The 21,748-nt window shown below is 36.3% G+C and overlaps 1 protein-coding gene across 1 annotated transcript in view; it reads left to right on the forward strand.

Annotated features, from left to right (window-relative positions):
* The window catches only part of SCML2 (Scm polycomb group protein like 2), a 73,499-nt gene extending 52,743 nt beyond the window's left edge, over positions 1-20,756 (forward strand). The window contains 4 exon segments of the mRNA XM_023753690.1: positions 14,663-14,776; positions 15,791-16,036; positions 19,352-19,503; positions 20,561-20,756. Of these exon segments, the coding sequence (XP_023609458.1) occupies positions 14,663-14,776; positions 15,791-16,036; positions 19,352-19,503; positions 20,561-20,701 (653 nt within the window). The 3' untranslated portion in view covers positions 20,702-20,756.
* The last annotated feature ends 992 nt before the right edge of the window (positions 20,757-21,748 follow it).

Here is a 21,748-nt window from a genome sequence, read left to right on the forward strand (position 1 = left end):
ATAGAACCAGGGACATAAAAAGGGAATGGACTGACTATTTTTGGGGGGGAAAGGGGAGTGGGAGATGCGGGAAGAGACTGGACAAAAATCGTGCACCTATGGATGAGGACAGTGGGTGGGGAGTGAAGGCGGAGGGTGGGGCGGGAACTGAGAGGAGGGGAGTTATGGGGGGAAAAATAGGAACAAATGTAATAATCTGAACAATAAAGATTTAATTAAAAAAAATAGAAATGGTTATAAACAAGTACCTTTTAGTAATAACTTTAAACATAAATGCACTAAATGCTCCAATCAAAAGACATCGAGTGGCTGAATGGATAAAAAAACATGACCCATACATTTGCTTTCTACAAGAGACCCACCGCAGAAGAAGGTACTCACACAGACTGAAAGTGAAGGGATGGAAAAATATCTTTCAGGCAAATGGAAATGAAAAAAAAAGCTGGGGTACCAATACTTGTATCGGACAAAATAGACCTCAAAGTGAAGGCCAACAAGAAATAAGGAAGGCTACTTCATAATACTAAAGGGATCAATAAAACAAGAGGCTATAACCCTGATAAACATATATTCACCCAATGCAGGAGCACCCACTCTCACCACTCCTGTTCGACATAGTACTGGAAGTATTAGCCATTGCAATTAGACAAGAAGAAGAAATAAAAGGCATTCAAATTGTAAAAGAAGAAGTAAAACTGTCCTCATTTGCAGATGACATGATATTATACATAAAAAACCCTAAAGACTCCATCAAAAAACTATTAGACTTAATAAATGAATTTGGCAATGTAGCAGGGTACAAAATTAACGCCAAGAAATCTATGGCATTTCTATACACCAATAGTGAATTTACAGAAAGAGAGACTAAAAAAACAATCCCGTTTACCATCGCACCAAAAATATTAAGCTACCTAGGAATAAACTTAACTAAAGAGGTAAAAGACCTCTACTCAGAAAACTACAGGACGTTGAAAAAAGGGATAGAGGAAGACAAACAGATGGAAGAACATACCATGTTCTTGGATTGGTAGAATCAACATCATCAAAATGTCCATACTACCCAAAGCAATCTATAAATTCAATGCACTTCCCATTAAAATACCAATGGCCTTCTTCAAAGATCTAGAACGAACTCTCCAAAAATTCACCTGGAATAAAAAAAAGGCCCCGAATAGCTGCAGCTATCCTGAGAAAGAACAACGTAGGTGGGATCTCAATACCAGATATCAAACTGTATTACAAAGCCACTGTTCTCAAAACTGCCTCGTACTGGCACAAGAACAGACATATAGATCAATGGAATAGAATAGAGAACCCAGAAATCAACCCAAACCAATATGCTCAATTAATATTTGACAAAGGAGGCAAGAACATACAATGGAGCCAAGATAGTCTCTTCAATAAATGGTGTTGGGAAAATTGGACAGATACATGCAAAAAAATGAAACTAGACCACCAACTCACACCATACACAAAAATAAACTCAAAATGGATAAAGGACTTAAATGTACGATGGGAAACCATAAAAATACTAGAAGCATCCAAAGGCAACAAAATCTCAGACATATACAGAAGCAATTTCTTCACCAATACAGCTCCTAGGTCTGGAAACTAAAGAGAAAATAAACAAATGGGACTACATTAAAATAAAAAGCTTCTGCACAGCAAAAGAAACCATCAACAAAACAACAAGAAAGCCCACTGCATGGGAAGACATATTTGCCAATGTTATCACCGATAAGGGTTTAATCTCCACCATTTATAGGGAACTCATACAACTTAACAAAAGGAAAATAAATAATCCAATCAAAAAATGGGCAAAGGACCTAAATAGACACTTTTCAAAAGAGGACATTCAGAAAGCCAAGAGACATATGAAAACATGCTCAAAGTCACTAATCATCCAAGAGATGCAAATCAAAACAACCATGAGGTGCCATCTCACACCTGTCAGAATGGCAATCATCAACAAATCAACAAATGGCAAGTGCTGGAGAGGATGTGGAGAAAAAGGAACACTCGTGCACTGCTGGTGGGAATGCAGACTGGTGCAGCCACTATGGAAGACAGTATGGAGTTTCCTCAAAAAACTAAAAATGGAACTCCCATTTGACCCCGTGATCCCATTTCTAGGAATTTATCCCAAGAAAACAGAAACACCAATCAGAAAGGATATATGCACCCCTATATTCATAGCAGCACAATTCACCCTAGCTAAGATCTGGAAACAGCCTAAGTGCCCATCAGCAGATGAGTGGATTAGAAAACTGTGGTACTTCTACACGATGGAATACCATGCTGTTGTTAAAAAGAAGGAATTCTTACCATTTGCAACAGCATGGATGGAACTGGAGAGCATTATGCTGAGTGAAATAAACCAGTCAATGAAGGAAAAATACCACATGATCTCACTCATTCATGGATAATAAAGACCATTATAAACTATGAACAAAAATAGATACAGAGGCAGAGCAGCCTCAAACAGACTATCAAACTACAGCAGGAAGGCTGGGGAGGGTTCAGGGGGAGGTTCGAGGGGGAGGGTAAGAGATCAACCGAAGGACTTGTATGCATGCATATAAGCATAACCAATGGACATAAGACACTGGGGGGTAGGGGAGGCCAGAGGATTGTCAAGGGCTGGGAAAAAAAAGGAGACATATGTAATACTCTTTGTAATACTTTAAGCAATAAAACAATTAAAAAAAAAGAGACACAGGCAATGGCAGCTTTTTAAGATGTAGTAGTAACACAGGTGATCACAATTTAGTCTACATATATTTTATGCTTTTACATTTAATCCATAATATTCAAAATTTTGTACTTTAAAAATTACAAAAAATATTCATGTGGCTCTATGTATATCTAGAGTGATACTTTTGTCTGTTTTCCCTATGTTATCATTTTACTTGCAAATTAAACAGAAGAAAGTACAAAAAATTTGCATATTAACCTTTTATTATATAGGATAATTACAAGAGGCCCGGTGTACGAATTTGTGCACCAGTGGGGTCCCTAGGCCTGGCCTGCAGGATTGGGCTAAAACTGGCTCTCCAATATTACCCGAGCGCTCCTGGATTGTGAGAGGGCACAGGCCAGGCTGAGGGACCCCACCTGTGCATGATTCGGGCTGGTCAGGGATGCGGGAGGTTGGCCAGACAGGGAGGGACCGGGGGAGGGCCCCAGGGTATGTCTGGCCCGTCTCACTCAGTCCCGATCAGCCAGACCCCAGCAGCAAGCTAACCTAACAGTCGGAGATTCTGCCCCCTGGTGGTCAGTGCATGTCATAGCGACTGGTCGACCAGTCAACTATCTCCCCCTGATAGAGCATGTCACAGTGATTGGTTGAGCGGCCTTAGCATATCATTAGCATATTACGCTCTGATTGGTTGAATGGATGACCGGACGACCAGGCACTTGGCATATTAGGCTTTTATTACATAGGATTTTTGTTCATTCAAAGTGAGAAATAATTTCTTTTTGTATTCATAATGAACTTGAGAATCAAAACCTGAAAGATATTTTATTGTGGTTTGATTTGCATGTTGAACATCTGTTCATGTGTTTATTGGCTATTTTTATATCTTCTTTGGAGAAATATCCATTCAAATCCTTTGCCCATTTTTAATTGGCTTCTTTATTTCTTGTAAATATATTTGTTACATATATAATAAAGCAAATATTATATATAATATATGTTTATGTATATATTACATATACATATTTGTTAAATATATGTATAATATACAAATAATATTTTATACATCCTGTATACAAGTTCCATATCAGATATATGGTTTGCATATATTGGGAGGGGAAAAAGTAGGTTTACAGTTCATTATGGAATATGATACAATAATTAATAAATGATATTAAAATAATAAATTCTGTTTTGCATACTGACAACTGTAAACTTACTTTTGCTCCACCCTGCATTTTCTCCCATCCTAAAGGTGACTTTTCAACTTCTTGATGGTGTGCTTTGAAGCACAAAAGTATTTAATTTTAATGAAGTCCAATTTATCTATTTTTTTTTTTGTTTCTTGTACTTTTGGTATCACATCTAAGAAAACATTGCTTTAATACATGTTCAGAAAGATTTACTTTTATGTTGTCACCTAAGAATTTTATAGCTGTTCTAGTTAGGTCATTGATTTATTTTGAATTAATTTTTGTTTTTTGTTTGGGCACACATATGTTTTACTTTATACAATAGTTGAAGGTATCTTTACGTACTGTGACTTTATAAATTATCAATACAGTCTCCTTATACATGGTACAGTTTCCCATGGTTAACTGCAGTCCAAAAATATTAAGTGGAAAATTCAAGAAATAAATAATCCTTAGGTTTTAAATTGGACACCATTCTGTGTACCATGATGAAATATCACTTTGCCTCACCTGGGATGGGGATCATCTCTTTGTTCAGTGTGACCACATTGTATATAATACCTGCTCACTATTCACTTAGTAGCCGTCTCAGTTATTAGATCTAATGTCATGGTATAGCTGTGCTTGTGTGTGTTTAATTAACTCTTATAGTAGCCTAACACTACGTCACAGTGCTATGTCATTCAGCTCACTTCACCTCATCACATAGGCATTGTATCATCTTACATCCTCACAAGAAGAAGGGTGAGTATAGTACAATAAGGTATTTTGAGAGAGAGACTACATTCACATAACTTTTATAGTACGTTATAATTGTTCTGTTTTATTATGATATTGTTTTTAATCTCTTACAGTGCCTAATTCATAGACTAAACTTTATCATAGGTATGTGTGTATAGGAAAAATTATAGTATATATAGGATTTGATACTGTCCATGGTTTTAGGCATCCAGGGGTCTTGGAATGTACTCTACATGGATAAGAGGGGACTCTTGTACTGTCTAGTGTTCTTCAATTTCAACTTGAAGGAGTCCCTTTAGTATTTTTTGTAGGGTATCTCTGCAATTGTGGAATTCTCTCAGTTTTTATTAGATTTATTTGATGCTGAATTTACTTCTGGGCCACAAGATTTTGTTTCTTTAGTTTCTTCTGGAATAATTTTTTCTTCTTTGCAACCTCCTCTTCTGGTTTAGGAAAAATTTCCTTTTTCAGTAAGGATCATCTCCATGTGGCAGGGAGAGCTCATGTATGTGTTAATTTGCCCATGAGCTCTATAAGTTCTGCGCCACATCTTGGGAGATTTATTCACTTGGATGTGGTCAGTGACCAGAGAATCAAAAGCTAAAATCCTTATGTTCAGCATTATTCTCTGCTTTCTTATGCACATTCAGCAAAAATTCAATGCTCTTTTTGGGTCACTGATCCTGCATCCAGCCCCACTGTTCGGCCTGGGCACACCTACCAACTCCACCATTGTAATGATAGAATGTTATATGTTGTTTCTTGTAAAGTGATATCCTTCAGATACTTGGTGGGTTTTTGGATATCCACATCCCTGATGACCTGAGCAGTTTCAGGAGGGTTCTTAAAGTAAACACGAAGATTTGAACCTCTTAATTTGCATGATTTGGGGGATTTTCTGGGTCAAGTGAACAGTGAAACATTTTAGAGGTCACCTCAGACTGCTTATGGGAATAGTCTCAGTTTTCGTTTATGGAGAATTTCTTATTTTCCTCTTCATTTTTTAAAGGTTACTTTTGCTGAATGTAGAATTCTTGATTGACTATCTGTTTCAGAGATTTGGATGTGTCATCCTACTTCCTTCTGTAGTTTGTAGTTAGTTGCTAATCTTATTGAGACTCCCTTGTATGATTTGCTTTCTCTTGTAGATTTCAAAATTCATTTTGTCTTTTGCTTTTGACAGTTTTTTTCTAGGTGTGGATATCTTTGAATTTATTTTTGTTGGATGTTGAACTTTTTAGATATGCCGGTTAATGTTTTTCATCAAATTTTGGAAACTTTTAGTCATTATTTCTTTAATAAATATATTTCATTGATTTTTTACAGAGAGGAAGGGAGAGGGATAGAGAGTTAGAAACATCGATGAGAGAGAAACATCGATCAGCTGCCTCCTGCACACCCCCTACTGGGGATGTGCCCGCAACCAAGGTACATGCCCTTGACTGGAATCAAACCCGGGACCTTTCAGTCCACAGGCTGATGCTCTGTCCACTGAGCCAAACCGGTTAGGGCTCTTTCTTTAATTTTTATTTATTGATTTAGAGAGCAAGAGAGGAAGGGAGGGAAAGAGGAAAGAAGGGAGGAAAAGAGAGACAGTGAGTTATTGTTCCACTTATTTATGCATTCATTGGATGATTCTTATATATGCCCTGACCGGTAATTGAACCTACAACCCTGGCGTATAGAGGCACCACTCCAACCAACTGAGCTACCTGGTCAGGACCCATTATTTCTTCAAATATTCTTTCTGCCCCTTTCCTGCCCTGAAACTCTTTCATTATGTATATTTTGTCATGCTAGATGGTGTACCACAGGTCTCTGATATCTGTTCATTTTTGCTCATTCTTTTTTCTTCTTAATCCTCAAACTATATAATCTCAATGGACCTTTTTTAAAATTTATTCATTCTTTCTTCTAGTTCAAATCTTCTGTTGAGCCTATCTAGTGAATTTTTTTTATTTCATTTATTATACTTTTTTAAAAGTCCCAAATGTCTTTTCACTTCTTTTTTTATTGCTTTATTGGTAGTCTCTATTTGGTGAGACATTGTTCTCATACTTTTAAAAAGTTTTTTGAACATATATAAAATAGTTTATTTAAAGTCTTTGTCTAATAAGTCCAGTGTCTGAGCTTCCTCAGAGGCAGTTTCTATTGACATTTTCCTTCCCTGTGTACGAGCCATACTTTTCTGCATCTCTGCATGTCTCCTAATTTTGTAATTGTAAACTGGGCATTTTAAAATTATATAATGCAGTAATTCTGATAATTAGATTTTCTCCCAATCTATAGGGTTTTCTGTTGCTGTTGTTTATATAGTGACTTTCCTGGACTAATTTAATAACTTTTCCTGAGCTATTTTTGTCATGTATGGCTACTGAAATCTTCTCAGTTAGCTTAGTGGTCAGGTAATGGTTGGGCAGGGGTTTTCTTAAATGTCTGGAACTGGTATGTCTCCCAGCCATAGGAATTTTTGTGTGTGTGTGTCTTGGGACTTACCTTGGAGTTTGTTTTTTTTAAAATATATTTTATGGATTTTTTACAGAGAGGAAGGGAGAGGGATAGAGAGTTAGAAACATCGATGAGAGAGAAACATCGATTCACCTGCCTCCTGCACACTCCCTACTGGATATGTGCCCGCAACCAAGGTACATGCCCTTGACTGGAATCGAACCTGGGACCCCTCAGTCCGCAGGCCAACGCTCTATGCACTGAGCCAAACCGGTCAGGGCGCCTTGGAGTTTTTTTAGTGTGTGTTGGGACTTATCTTCAACACTCCAGGAGACAGTTTACAAGTCTGCTTTGTGCAGAGTCTTAAGGTCAGCAAGAAACGAAAGATTAGGGCCTTCTCTGTACTTTGCTAAGCATGCATAAGGCTGTCTAGATTCCCAGGAATATCTCAATGCTTTTCACCCTAATGGACATCTTTCTCCAGTTTTTCTTTTCAAGCTTTTTGGTTAGTTTCTTATTAGCCCCAACCTGTACTGCTGCCTCAGGCACTGCAATGTTAAACAGTTGCCAATGTTTTTTTTTTGTGTTTTTTTTTTTTTTTTTTTAACCAATGCCTTGGAGATAGGGCTGTTCAGACAGAGCAGGTTCTAATTCAGGTCAAATACAACAATCCCTGAGATCAGAGCTTTTAACTTATCTGCAAGACTGTTCAAATAGTGACATTTCTCTGTGGCTGTGGCTGTTGGAGAGCTCCAAACCCATCATGTCCTCTCCAGTGATGTCTAGGCTACTGGTTTTCATAGCTACTATAGTTGTGAAGGTGTTTGTGTGCAAATCTGCTGCAAAACTGGGATTAAGGGGATGGCATTAGGGAAGTTAAAATGACTTTCCTGTTCTTTCTGAGGTTCAACCATTTTTTTCTTGAATAAATTCTTTTTTTTGTTTTTACTTATTTATTTACTTATTCATTTTTTAAAATTAAATCTTTATTGATCAGATTATTACATTGGTTCCTCTTTTTCCCACCATAACTCCCCTCCACCCAGTTCCCACCCCACCCTTCGCCCTCACTCCCCACCCACTGTCCTCATCCATAGGTGCACGGTTATTGTCCAATCTCTTCCCGCACCCCCCACACCCCTTTCCCCCCCAGGAATAGTCAGTCCATTCCCTTTCTATGTCCCCGATTCTATTATAATCACCAGTTCATACTGTTCATCAGATTATTTATTCACTTGATTTTTAGATTCACTTGTTGATGTGTATTTGTTGTTCATAATTTGTATCTTTACCTTTTTCTTCTTCTTCCTCTTCTTAAAGGATACCTTTCAGCATTTCATAGAATACTGGTTTGGTGGTGATGCTTTAGCTTTTTCTTATCTGTGAAGCTCTTTATCTGACCTTCACTTCTGAATGATAGCTTTGCTGGATAAAGTAGTCTTGGTTGTAGGTTCTTGGTATTCATCACTTTGAATATTTCTTGCTACTCCCTTCTGGCCTGCAAAGTTTCTGTTGAGAAATCAGCTGACAGTTGTATGGGAATTCCCTTGTAGGTAACTGACTTTCTTTCTCTTGCTGCTTTTAGGATTCTCTCCTTGTCTTTTGCTCTTGGCATTTTAATGATGATGTGTCTTGGTGTGGTCCTCTTTGGATTCCTTTTGTTTGGGGTTCTCTGCTCTTCCTGGACCTATAAGTCCATTTCTTTCACCAGGTAGGGGAAGTTTTCTGTCGTTATTTCTTCAAATAGGTTTTCAATATCTTGCTCTCTCTCTTCTTCTGGGACCCTTATAATTCGGATGTTGGTATGCTTGAAGCTGTCCCAGAGGCTCCTTACACTATCTTCACATTTTTGAATTCTTTTTTCATTTTGCTTTTCCGGTTGGGTGTTTTTTTTTTTTCTTCGTATTTCAAATCTTTGACTTGAATCTTGTGCTCCTCTGGTCTGCTGTTGGGAGTCTGTATAATATTCTTTATTTCAGTCAATGTATGCTTAATTTCTAGTTGGTCCTTTATCACAACATCGAGGGTCTCATTAGTTTTCTTGAGGATCTCACTACATTTATCGGCGGTTTCTAGAAAATTCTTGGAAAACATAAAAAGTGTGGTTTTGAACTCTATATCCAGTAGTTTGCTTTCCTCCATATCTGTCATTTGTGTCCTGTTTCTTTGTCTCGGCATTTTTTATGCTTTGCTGAGTCGATAGAGTGGCTTTCTGTGCTAAGTGTCCCAATTACCTGAGGTAGACACTCTTGGTTCACCCCCTTGTGGGCTTTGTGCACAGTCTTGTTGTAGTTAAGCCTTGATTGTTGTAGGTAAAACTGGGAGGATTTGCCCTCCAGGCCAATTGGCTGTGAGAATCAGCTGTGTCTACGGTGGGAGAACTTCTGTGTGAAGACACCCTTATGGGGCAAGACTTGCTTCAGTGGGGCTTTGGTGCTCACTGAGTCTGCCCCCTGAGTGTGTCCCTTATGGATCTGAGTTGTAATTGGAAAGTCCCACTCTGACCACTGGGTACACTGGCTCTTGGATCTAAGGAGATGCTAATCTAGCCTCTGACTGCAGCTATCCAGCAGAAGCCAGCTGTAAAGCAATGCAAGTTGCCCTGGAGCCTTGGGGCAGCTGCAGTTTGTTATTTTCAGATTACAAAGGACCGGGCCTTTCACATGCAAAAGCCTCGGTGCTTGGCTTGGGCGGGGCGGGGTCCCAGGGGATCAACAGGGTGGGCCGAGCTGCTCTCAGTCCTGCCTTTAGAGGTCCTGGCTATCACTGCGAGTGCCTTCAAGAGAAAGCTGCCCTCGAGGTCCGACCGACCGATGCCAGACAGTCCCATTTCTCCCGTATGAGTCTGGGTCCCCAAAGACTCGCCCGGAACTGGAGCTCAGAGCCTGAGACTCCCTCCCGATTGAAAAAGACAATCGTGTCCTCAGCCGCCAGCCCTCTCTGCATGCACCTCCACACCTTTGTATTTACTTCAGCACCTCACCTCCTCTGAGTCTTGGTATGCTTTTCTCTTTCCTTCTAGTTGTAGAAATTCCACTCAGCCAGCCTTCCTGTGGTTCTGGATGATGTCCGTTATGTCTTTTAGTTGTGTTTTTGAAGTGGTTGTGCTAGGCAGCAATCTCTGGTGTTTACCTATGCCGCCATCTTGGTTTCTCCGAATAAATTCTTTTTCTATTGCTGTAATCCTTTATTTACTATCCAGAGTTTTTAAAAAGTTGATTTTGCCAGTGTTTTTAATATTTTTATAAAGGAGTGGATTTTCAGAAATCTTTAATTAGTCCCCCTGGAAATGCCTCTCTATGACAGTGATGGCGAACCTTTTGAGCTCGGCGTGTCAAAATTTTGAAAAACCCTAACTTAACTCTGGTGCCGTGTCACATATAGAAATATTCATAATTTTTTTTGATATTTGCAACCATAGTAAAATAAGATTTATATTTTTGTTATTTTATATCTTTAAATGCCATTTAACAAAGAAAAATCAACCAAAAATATGTATAAAATGAACAAAAACAGAAAAACAATGTACATTTAGGAAAAAATAATAATAAAAACAATGATAATCAAATGGTATGAAAACTAGAAGTTAGTGACTTTTTTGGTGCTGAAGTTTGCTAATTTTTTGATTGCAGGTTCATACTTGGTGCACTTCAAGGCCAAGCAAGCACCACTAACTTCATCTGTTAGCTGGTTTCTTTTGTTTGTTTTAATATTATTTAATGCTGAGAACAAAATATCACAAAAATATGTTGATGAAAAAATTGTTAGCAAAGCCATCGCTAGATTTTTTTATGTCGCTAAAAGTGTCAGGTACTCTGTTCCAAGCCCTCAAAATTTCTTGTTCATAGTTGCACTCTTCTTCATTATTCAAACAATTTCATTCCAGATTTTCAAGTTTCGACCTTAAGTCGACAAACACATGAGTCCAAATGCTACCTTGGAAATCTGCAAGTTGCATCTCTAAATCGTCAATTTGCATCCATTGGAAATCCTTTAATTCCAAAGTACTGTAAACAACTATATCCAGATACTTAATTATTTTAATGGTCTGTTCTAGGCTTCTAAATTGGTTGAATCTTTCGCTGAACTGTTCAAATAATGAGTTTACTATATTCTGGTACATAAGTATGGACTCCATTACACTCGTTTTAGTGGCTTTTTTTATTTTAAATATTTTTTATTGATTTTTTACAGAGAGGAAGGGAGAGAGATAGAAAGTTAGAAACATCGATGAGAGAGAAACATCAATCAGCTGCCTCCTGCACATCTCCTACTGGGGATGTGTCCGCAACCCAGGTACATGCCCTTTGCCGGAATCGAACCTGGGACCTTTCAGTCCGCAGGCCGACGCTCTATCCACTGAGCCAAACCGGTTTCGGCATTAGTGGCCTTCTTGAAACACTTTTTTATCTGAGGAAAATACTTATAAGTTTTAGTTTCAATATCTTGCTTGAAAATTTTAAGTTTACTTTCAGAAGATTTGATGTATCCAAACACAACGTCAATACTTTTGCCAAAACCTTGTATTTTTAAGTTCAGTTCATTCATATGAACAGAGAGACCTGTAAAAAACATCAAATTGCTGACCCACTTATGATCATTGATCTGAGGAAAGTTTGCCAGATCCTTATTCTCAATAAATACCGTAATTTCTTCAAAGCACTCCACAAATCGCTCAAGTACTTTACCTCGACTCAGCCATCTCACATTATTGAACATCAGTAGTCCACTGTAGGTTGAATCAACTTCCTATAAAAGTGCAGAAAATTCTTGCTTGTGAAGGGGTCAAGAAGCTATAAAATTCACAATTTTTGTTACAACTGACATTAAATCATTCAATTCTGAGAATCCCAATTTGGCACACAACACCTCCTGATGGATAATACAATGAAAAGGTACAAGTGGATGTCTAATAGCTTCCATAAACAATTTCAGGAATCCCACATTTTTTCCCCACCATATTTGGTGCCCCATCTGTCGTGACTGACACAGTTTTAGAGATATCAATGTTTAGGTCACTGAATGTTTTTATAACAACCTTACATATTTCGTTTCCTGATGTATTTATTGGCACTGATTCTAACTTTATCAACTCTTCTCTCATTGTGAGACCATCAGAATATCTAACAATAATGGCCAACCGAGCATTTGATGTGACATCAGTAGTTTCATCAAGAGAAATCGAAAAATATTTACAACTATTTAAGTCTTTTTTTAATTGATGTTGTATGTTTTTGTAAAGATCTATAATTCTGTCTTTGATAGTATTTCTACTGAGTGGTAACTCAGAAATTCTTTTAATAATATCATCTTTATTTTTCATAGCGTGAAATAGAGCTGGTGCACATCTTAGAAATGTTTCCTTAATAAATTGTCCGTCACTGAGGGCTTTTCCATGCTGAGCTATGGAGTGAGCAATACAGTAACTTGCTGATGTTAAATTTGTAGAGCATCTTACAAATTTAATGATGGAATTCGATTGACTTTTTTAGAGGTGTAGCTGCCTAGAAATGTATTCCTTCCTTTCATCGATACTTTTTTCAAGAGCTGACAATGATTAGTTTCAAAATTTCTCTTTACATTCCACGTTCTGCTTACTGCCGTTTCATTACACGGTATGCACATTGATCATTGTCAGCTCGGTCCATATGTCTTGAAAGGGTCGGCTACTGCTACTTCCACTTCCTTTATCATTCAATCTTGCTTTTTTATTTTTTTGATTCTCCATCACAAGGCTGCAAAAATAAATAAATATAAATCACAGCATTTTTAATAAAAGGTTGATAGGTTTCTTACCTATTAACTTTTTGCAGTGTTGTTGCACTGACTCCTGGTGCAAAACAATTCAAAGAGAATATGTATAACCAACAAATATATGGTACTGTAATCAATTATCTGACACGCAAAATGTCTCGTCGAGCACTGTTGCACTGTATATCTTTTTCTTCTAACCCTCCCACTCCTGTCTCCTAACGAACATGGCGATCAAGTGCGTCCGTTTGCTGAATGCACCTGAACGCACGGGAAGCTTATCCGAGGTACATGTTGACAATAATGAGGCCGTTTCCAGAATTGGGCATTTTGTCACTCGAGTAAAAATAAAATGTCATGATTAAAGATTAATCTCTTTATAGTGCAAGTCTTACCTTTTTATATTAATGTCAATATTGGAACAGTGTATCTTGGATGTTTTCACTATGTATCTTTGCTACGCAACACCGATGTACATGTTTACATCCGGTTTTAGAATTGCATTATTGATCATGAGTAATGTGTGTAATAATATTACTCGAGTGATGCCCAACTGTGGCCGTTGCAAGAGACAAATATTTGAATTATGCAATTTTTTGTCTCTGTTGATGCATGTCACCCAACATGAGTTTGCATGTCACCTCTGACACGTGTGTCATAGGTTCACCATCACTGCTCTATGATGACTTTTGAAAGTATGTTTTTTTAATTATCTGGATCTTTCTAGTTATCTCTGCAGGGATAATTTTATGCCTGAACTTGCTATAATACCCAGAAGCAGAAATCAAGAATCAATTTTACGTTTGTATCAGCACCAGATAGTAGACCATATACCAGTTTCATAAACTTTTCATACAGAAAGCATTAGAATATTACAAGTAAACAAGTAAAGACTTTTTTCTGATCTTGCTAAGATTCTGAGGTAAAGAAATATCTATGGAGAACTATACTTGTATTCAAATTTTCTATTTCATTGCATGGGTATGAAAAAATCAACTTTTTCTTATAATTTAAATGTTCTAATTATAGACATATTTGTCATTCACTAAAATATGTTTTACCTGTTGGTTTTATAGTCCATGATCAAAAATAAAATCAAGTGATAATAGACTCTTAGATTTGTTAGTAGTCAGTAACTAGATGGCTAAAGGTTGCTCATTAGATGATTTTGAGAGGCATGCCCTATCCCCCAACCATTTTGAACCAGGTGAAGTTTGACCTTGGTTCTTCTCTCTTGACGTCTATTATCAGACCTTTAAGATTTCTATTACACTTTATTTTCCCTTTTATTCGGAGATTAAATCAAGATAGCAATTAATATTTAGAATATAATTGATAATTTGAGTTGTCTTTACTTTCAGGATCATGCCTTCAAGAACAGTCCTTTAACTAGAAATGCATTTGTTTGAATGATAAATAACCAGTAGAGTTGTTGTAACAGTAGTCCTAGGCCAGGATTAGTGCCTATAAAATGGGGTGTTCATTATACACTATCTTCTCCTTAACTACTCTGAATTCTTAACTTTTCTTGCTTATGGGAACAATTTTCCAAGGCCTTTTTAGACACATTATAATTGGTTGCCTCCTGAGATATTTATAGATATGTGATGGCCCTAGAATAAATAAAGCCTAGACATAATGCTTTAAACTCTTGAATATGATGTCACTGAAATGTTTAATAGGATGAAATGAACATGTTATTCATAAACCATCAAATGATACATTATTGATGGAGTCATAGTAGAAAAATGATTTAGAAACAAGTGTTTTATGCTGATGATATGAAAAGGCTAGAATATCTTAGTTATAACAGACACTTTTTTTTAAACAGTTGAGGAAGATGTAACTGAAAAACAAACCACCAAGCGACCTTCTGAGCAGCCTCTATCTGATGTTGCTCCTCTCTCTCCTAAGCTCCCCAAAATAGAGATGCATGCCTCTCAAGGTAAATAGTATCTACATGTCCCAAGATTGGGGAGAAAAGTCATTCTATACCACTTATATATGCTCTTGTATGGTGGTGTTGAGGGTAGGGGGTGTATTTGCCTAAGTCATTTTGGCAATTAGGCTACTACTTTGGCAGCTTTGTTGAGCACTCTATTCTCTTCAGAAGGACACAGTTAATGTTTCTCATTAGATTAAAAAGAATTACAGTAAAATTTTTCATTCAGCTTTATACTACTGAAAGATGATAGAAAGAGGAATTTATTGGGGGTGACATTGGTTAATAAAATTATAGAGATTTCAGGTATACAATTCTATAATACATCTTCTGGATATTGTATTATGTGTTTGCCACCCCAAGTCAAGTCTCCTTCCATTACATTTATTCCCCCTCTCCTTTCTTCTACCTCCCCCCTGCCCCCTTCCCTCTGGTAATCACCATGTGTGGGGGTTTTTAACCTCTCCAACTTTGTGTTGTTATTTTTTTAATTTAATATCCTGCAACTTTACTGAATTTGTTGATTAGTTCTCTTTTTTTATTAAGTCTCTTTTTTTATTGTTGACACTATTACAGATGTCTCCCATTCTCCCCGCTTTGCTCCTCTCCACCCAGCCTCCACATCCCCAGCCGCCTTCCAGTCCCTCCACCCCTCTTCCCTCTGAGATCTGTCAGTCTCTCCAGCGAAAGTTTTAAGTGCCCAACTAGTAGGCAAATTTTAGAAACTAGCTGAGTGATCATAACAAATAGTTGTGAAGAATGGCATTTCTGAAAGTGAATGCCTTAGTGAGGTGTTCACAGCAACTGTAGGTGATGTCAGAGAATAAATTTGGATTTCAGGATAGTGTCTATTACTATAAATATCAAGGAGGGGATGGCCATGTACTTTGTGTTCAAGGTTTGTGGTTTAGTATAGCATGGCTTAAGTGAATTGTTGAAGATTAGATTTTTGACCTTTTAATAGTATTTGAATTATAAGTCTGTTGACGATAATTGCCTTTGTCTTTTTTCTTCTAGAAGAACTATTGTCTTCTGAGGGAAATGTCATGCCTAAAGAGGAGACGCTTCCTGAAGAGTCCCAGGACACACCACTAAATCCAGAAAGTAATTTGAATCCTGCCAGTGGAGATCCTTTAAGCACTGATACCTCAGTCTCCAAGAATATTTCTGAAGGTGTGCCCTTCTCCTTAAGTTCAGCACTACTGGATACATCATCTACCCAGAACATTCCCCATGAATTCCAAATGCAGAAGAACAGTGAAGGTATATTTAAAAACAGTGATTTTAAATCATTGTGTGTCTCTTTCCCCTTAAGGTTTCCATGTTCAATGACATCCCCTGAGAGTGTATCACATTAGAGAAAGTGCCAAATTGAGGAGGTTGAGACAACTCCACATCACTGTCAGGGCCAAGCCATTACAGATGCTAAGATTGCCTCTGTGTAGATTGCCTCTGCTGTTAAGTGACGTTGTTTGCAGAGTCTGAAGATAGATGTTTATTCTATAAAGGGGTAGTTTACCCTGAACTTTTAGGGATTTTCACAGAACATGAGCTTTTGAAGACAGACCTTCTTAGTACAAGGCTCTAAAAGGTTGCTTCTAATGCTGAATATCTTACTTCCAAATGTATTCCTAACACTACCATGCCAAAGTAGCCTGTATTGGGGCTTGAGAAGGCTACCCGCTGATCTTTTTAGTAGTGGGAAGACTAGTAGTAATAACATTACTTACTAGTAGTTACTTAATAAAAAGCATCATTATCTTTATCACTATCTGACATTATGTGCCTAGCACATAATATTTTGCATAGCCTTATACATTAAATCTTTATAATAATTTCTTGTGATGTAGGGTGCTGGTAAACATTTTTAGGTAGAAAAATCTGAGTAGTCAGTTGACTAAGGTGAAGGTAGCTGGACCAGTGCTTGACCCCAGGCACTCTGGCTCAATGGTCATACTCTTAACCGCCATGTTGCTTACATCTCCAGAGAATAGGTAAGCATTTCACTTGGAAAATGTCTAGAAATGTCATTACTATTCTTTTCTTTAAGGTATTGGAACAGTTAAAGCTGAATTCATCCCTGATTGCTGGTGATGCTCACACAACCTTCTGCCCTGCCCCATTATTTGAATGAAATAAATTGTTGATTTTTATTATAGGAAAGAAATTCAATAACATTGTTGGGGATAAAAATCAAATCACTTTCACTTTATTTCAGAAGTAGTTACTGCTATACTAGTATTTACAAGGCAAAGCTATTCAGGAGAAAAACATGGCTGGACTTTATTTTTTACATAATTTGTTTCATGTAATTATTTGAATAACACTAATGTCTGCAAACTTTTCTGATTGTTTTGAAGATATGGGCCTAATTACATTATTTTTCCATAATAGATTAAAAATAGATATTCTTATCGATGTTTTGTTTTAATATAATATTACAGTTTTATACCAGAAGTTATATCTTTACTTATACTTTATCTGTAGTAAGCTGTAAAACTAGTTATATGTTGTTCAAGTTTACATATATACAATGAAATATTACTTGGCCATAAAACTGAATGTAATCTTGCCATTTGAGATAACATGGAACTAGATGGTATTATGCTAAGTGAAACAAGTCAGACAGAGAAAGACAAATACCTTAAGATTTCATTTACACATGGAATATAAAAAAATAAATAAATAAAACAGAAATAGACAACGACAACAAAAATACATAACTATATTCCCCCTGTGAACTACTATATCACTTGGTTGGAAAACTGCCTCACATTACCAATAGACTGAAACTACACTAGTAGTCTGATTCAGTCTAGACATTTGTTCAATATGTTATAAGTGCAACTTTTCTCCTATTCATCTTGTAAGATCACTGAAACTTCCTTATCACTCGGAAACACTGAAAGAGCTAGTAAATTGTAAATGGGGAAAAAAAGACATAACTATATCAGATTTTGTGATAGAAATTAGAAATACCACAAAGCATAAGTTAATTTAGTGATATGATTCGCCTTGCCAATAAGTTTATGTTAAATTGAATCTTTCTTCAGTTAAAGATCTTTCTGTCTAAGTTATTAGAATGTCTTAGGTATGATATGGTCTACACCAGCGGTCGCCATCCGGTGGTCTGTGAACCACGGTGGTCTGTGAGGTCCGAAAGGTTGGCGACCGCTGGTATACTTCATCATCACTTTTATCTTGGTTGATTCAGCCCAGTAGCATTTCTTGGTAGATATGACCAATATTTTTTTATCTCTGACTAGTGGAAGAGGAAGATACATTTTAGTAAAGAGGTTTTATTTCCCATCAAAGTTGTGATATTATTGAAAAAGAAAATTCTAAGCCACACACAAAAAATTGATCATTGTAACTTTTTTATCTTCTGTTTTCTTTGCCCTTGTCCTCAGTAAATACTCAAAATATCCCATAAGTGTCCAGAATCCAGATAATAGGAAATAAAGGTACACCTTTGGCTAATTTATTACAAAAAGATCAAATTGGTATTGACAGTTTCTTGGTTAGAGACATAATGTAAATCTTCCTAGTAAAGCATACAGTATACAGATGATGTATTGTAGAATTATTTACCTGAAACCTGTATAATTTTATTAATGTCACCCCAATAAATTCAATTTAAAAAAATAAAAACACAACCCACTGTGTTTTCACAAACTATAGAAAGTTGAGTGTTCTGGTTGAGAAAATGAATACTTGTCTAGACACAGAGAAATTTCAGCATGATTTAGTGAACATCATAGCTAAAACTTTTTGAGGTATGAGCACTTCAATTGTTTCATGTCTTATTTTTTCAACATATAAACCTTCAAACAAATTATCTATTACTATGCAAATAAACTTGAAAGAGGTATTTGATATTAAATACCTCAGTATAATATTAAAGTTACTTCTGACCTATATAAACAGAAAATAATCTTATTTTCTTCAAAATTCAGATAAGCATTTGAGCCTTGAGATAACAGGAATTTAAAAAATAAAGTAATGCTAAAAACGTTCATATTAAATACATGGGAGAGATTTAGTAAAAGAACTAATTCAGTTCTTCTTAAAGATAATAGAGTTTTTGAAATTTATTGATTAAAGTGAATAAATATAAGCAATTATAAAACTAAATTTGGGGAATTCCCATTGTATTTAGCTAGTAAAATAAACCTAATCTAGACAAAGAGGAGAGAAATTCATTGAAATACTTAAAGAGAGTAATAAGTTAGCTTAGATGAACCTAATTTAACCCAAGTAACAGATCTTTTACTGTATTTTCCTGTGGCCAAAGAGACCTTGGATTGCTCAGTCTGTTTTATGAACTTTGAAGCTTTACAGTAACTTCGGAAGCTGCTGTTGTTGTTCGTGGGCAGTCAGATGGGACGCTCATGGGTACCCATCCTCACATCATCTTTATCTAAGTTTTCATTGGATTTTACACTTGGAGTCCTGGGTCCTTGCCAGGGTACCTAACAGATGGTTCCAGGAATGAGTTCATCACTTCCTACCTAACATCTCTTCTTTCAGGATAATGATCAGGTCAAGTATGATTTGTCTTTTTTCCCCCCATTGAAGCTCCAAGTTATATAGCTGTACCTGACCCCAGTGTCCTGAAGCAAGGCTTCTCTAAGGACCCTTCAACCTGGTGTGTGGATGAAGTGATACAGTTTATGAAACATAAAGATCCTCAGATATCAGGCCCCCTCGCCGACCTCTTCAGGCAACATGTAATGTATCTTTTGATCCGGTTTTCCTGCCTTTGAATGACTTCTGTGCAGGCTCTTCAGTTGGAAGCTGATTAGTGTGGATGGTGGGGAACCCTATCAACTGATTTTTCCATATGTGAGAAAGGTTACCTTGCTCAAAGTTAGATCCGTAAGTGGTAGAGGCTGGATCTATACTTTAAATGGGTACCCGAGTACCTAAAATACTACAAGTCTTCAAGTTCTCAAGAGAAGATGATTCAGCATGGTCACTCACTCTCAGGTGTCTTCTTTGTAACGGCAGCTACAAGGATCCTCCTCCCCACCTGCTCCCTGCTCAGCCCCAGGACCATGAGTAGGAGGGGGTGACCACAAGCTGTAACAGGGTGTCCATCTTGTTTTGATGCCCAATGAATTCAGCAACTGTATAAGATTAAGTGCAGCGTTATTTTATGGATACCAAATAATATGCTTCTGTGACATAAATTGGTTAATTAAGGAAATAAAGAATTTTAGGAGGATGCCTTATGTCTATTAAATAATGTTTATATTTTCTAATAAATCATATTTGTGACCAAATATCTGATGTATCCTTTTCAATATTGTAAGAAAATTACTGATTACAACAAACTGATTAGCTTTCAAAATAAACACAACACTGTATACCACATTTACAGTTTGCGTTGATGTTGACATATTCATATTCCAGCCTTTCTAAGATAGTTAATGGCCGTCTGAAATTCATTTCTACCGCTTACAGGTTTCTGCCCTTTGTCACAGATAATGTAGTATTTTATTCGGTACACATTATTTAAAATTAGCTAGTTTGATGCTTAGGCCATTTTTTAAAAAGATACTGGGTTAAGTTTCCTTTCTCTTAAAATTTGAAGTGAATTTAAAAATTATCAAATGATGCTTTACTATATAAATTATATTTTAAATAGTTCTCAGGGAATAAATGTCTATTCAGACAATATATATTGGGAATGTACAGCTGCTCTCTTTTAAATGTTCTTTTGTATAAAGAACTTGACAAAATATGAATGCATTATTAATTTTTATAATTTCTTTCTCTCTATAGGAAATTGATGGGAAGGCTCTGCTACTACTCAAAAGTGATGTTGTAATGAAGTATATGGGGCTGAAGTTGGGGCCAGCTCTAAAGTTATGCTACCACATTGAAAAACTTAAAGAAGGGAAACCCAGTTTTAAAAATATATAAGTTTGTATTAGCCGTGATTCTCAGTTGTCCTGATAATTTATTAATCTAAAAGTATTTTTATTCTCTTAGCAGTTTTAGTTTTCTAGACAGTTCCTAAAAAAGAATGTTACATACAGAATTGCAGAGCTACATTACAGTCCAGTCTACATCTTTAAATGCCGTTTTATGTATTAGTATTAGCATATTCAAATTGGCAACTTCTTTGTGTCTTTTTATTATTTTATAGTTTATTATTTTATCATACAGTTTACAAGTATACTTCAGGTAGGAAACAGAGAAACCTTTGATTTCAGTTAATGCTTATGTATAGAACTAAAACAGCTAAATTCCAAAGGGGAAAGTATCAGGGATTGACAAGTTCTCTAGTAAAATCCATGAGAAGTTGTCGTTAGAAGAGAATTTAAAGATACAACAGCAGAAATCATCTCTTTCTCAAGTATTTTGTCTGTTATAACAGTGTTCTGTTCGTGTTCTACCAGTTTCCAGAAAGGGAATAACCATATAAATTATTACCCTTTTGTTATTTTTCCGTATGTTATATTTGTTCATATTTAAAGAAAAAAAGCAAGCTATAAACTTTCATAAAGTGTTCTTATCTGTTTTTGATAAATTTCAAACAATTATAAGCTAGATAGAATAGTTGCTTTATGTAGGAGATATTATACTAAAAGGGTGTCTTGGATGGAGTCTGGTTAATTTTTTTTTCAATGGAATACCTATTATTTTAAAAGAACATAGGTAGGCATTCATTTCTCAAATCTCTATTTGAAGACAACCGTGCCCAAATTTTTACAAGATATATATTTTATTGTCCGTGTTTATTCCTCATATGGTTACAGCATATTTATATATTATTCTATACCTGTAGGTGTACAAAGAAATAAATCTGCTCTTTTTGAATTTAATATGGCACTTTACACTGCCACAGAGGTAATGATAAACTATTTATATAATCAGACGTTTTTATTCTGTAAAACAATATGTGCATCATTTGCTATCATTAGTACCTCTCAGCTTAGTTTTCAGGGGATAAGAAACAATTCATAG

This window comes from Myotis lucifugus, unplaced genomic scaffold, assembly GCF_000147115.1.
Source record: "Myotis lucifugus unplaced genomic scaffold, Myoluc2.0 scaffold_49, whole genome shotgun sequence".
Lineage (NCBI taxonomy): Eukaryota > Metazoa > Chordata > Mammalia > Chiroptera > Vespertilionidae > Myotis > Myotis lucifugus.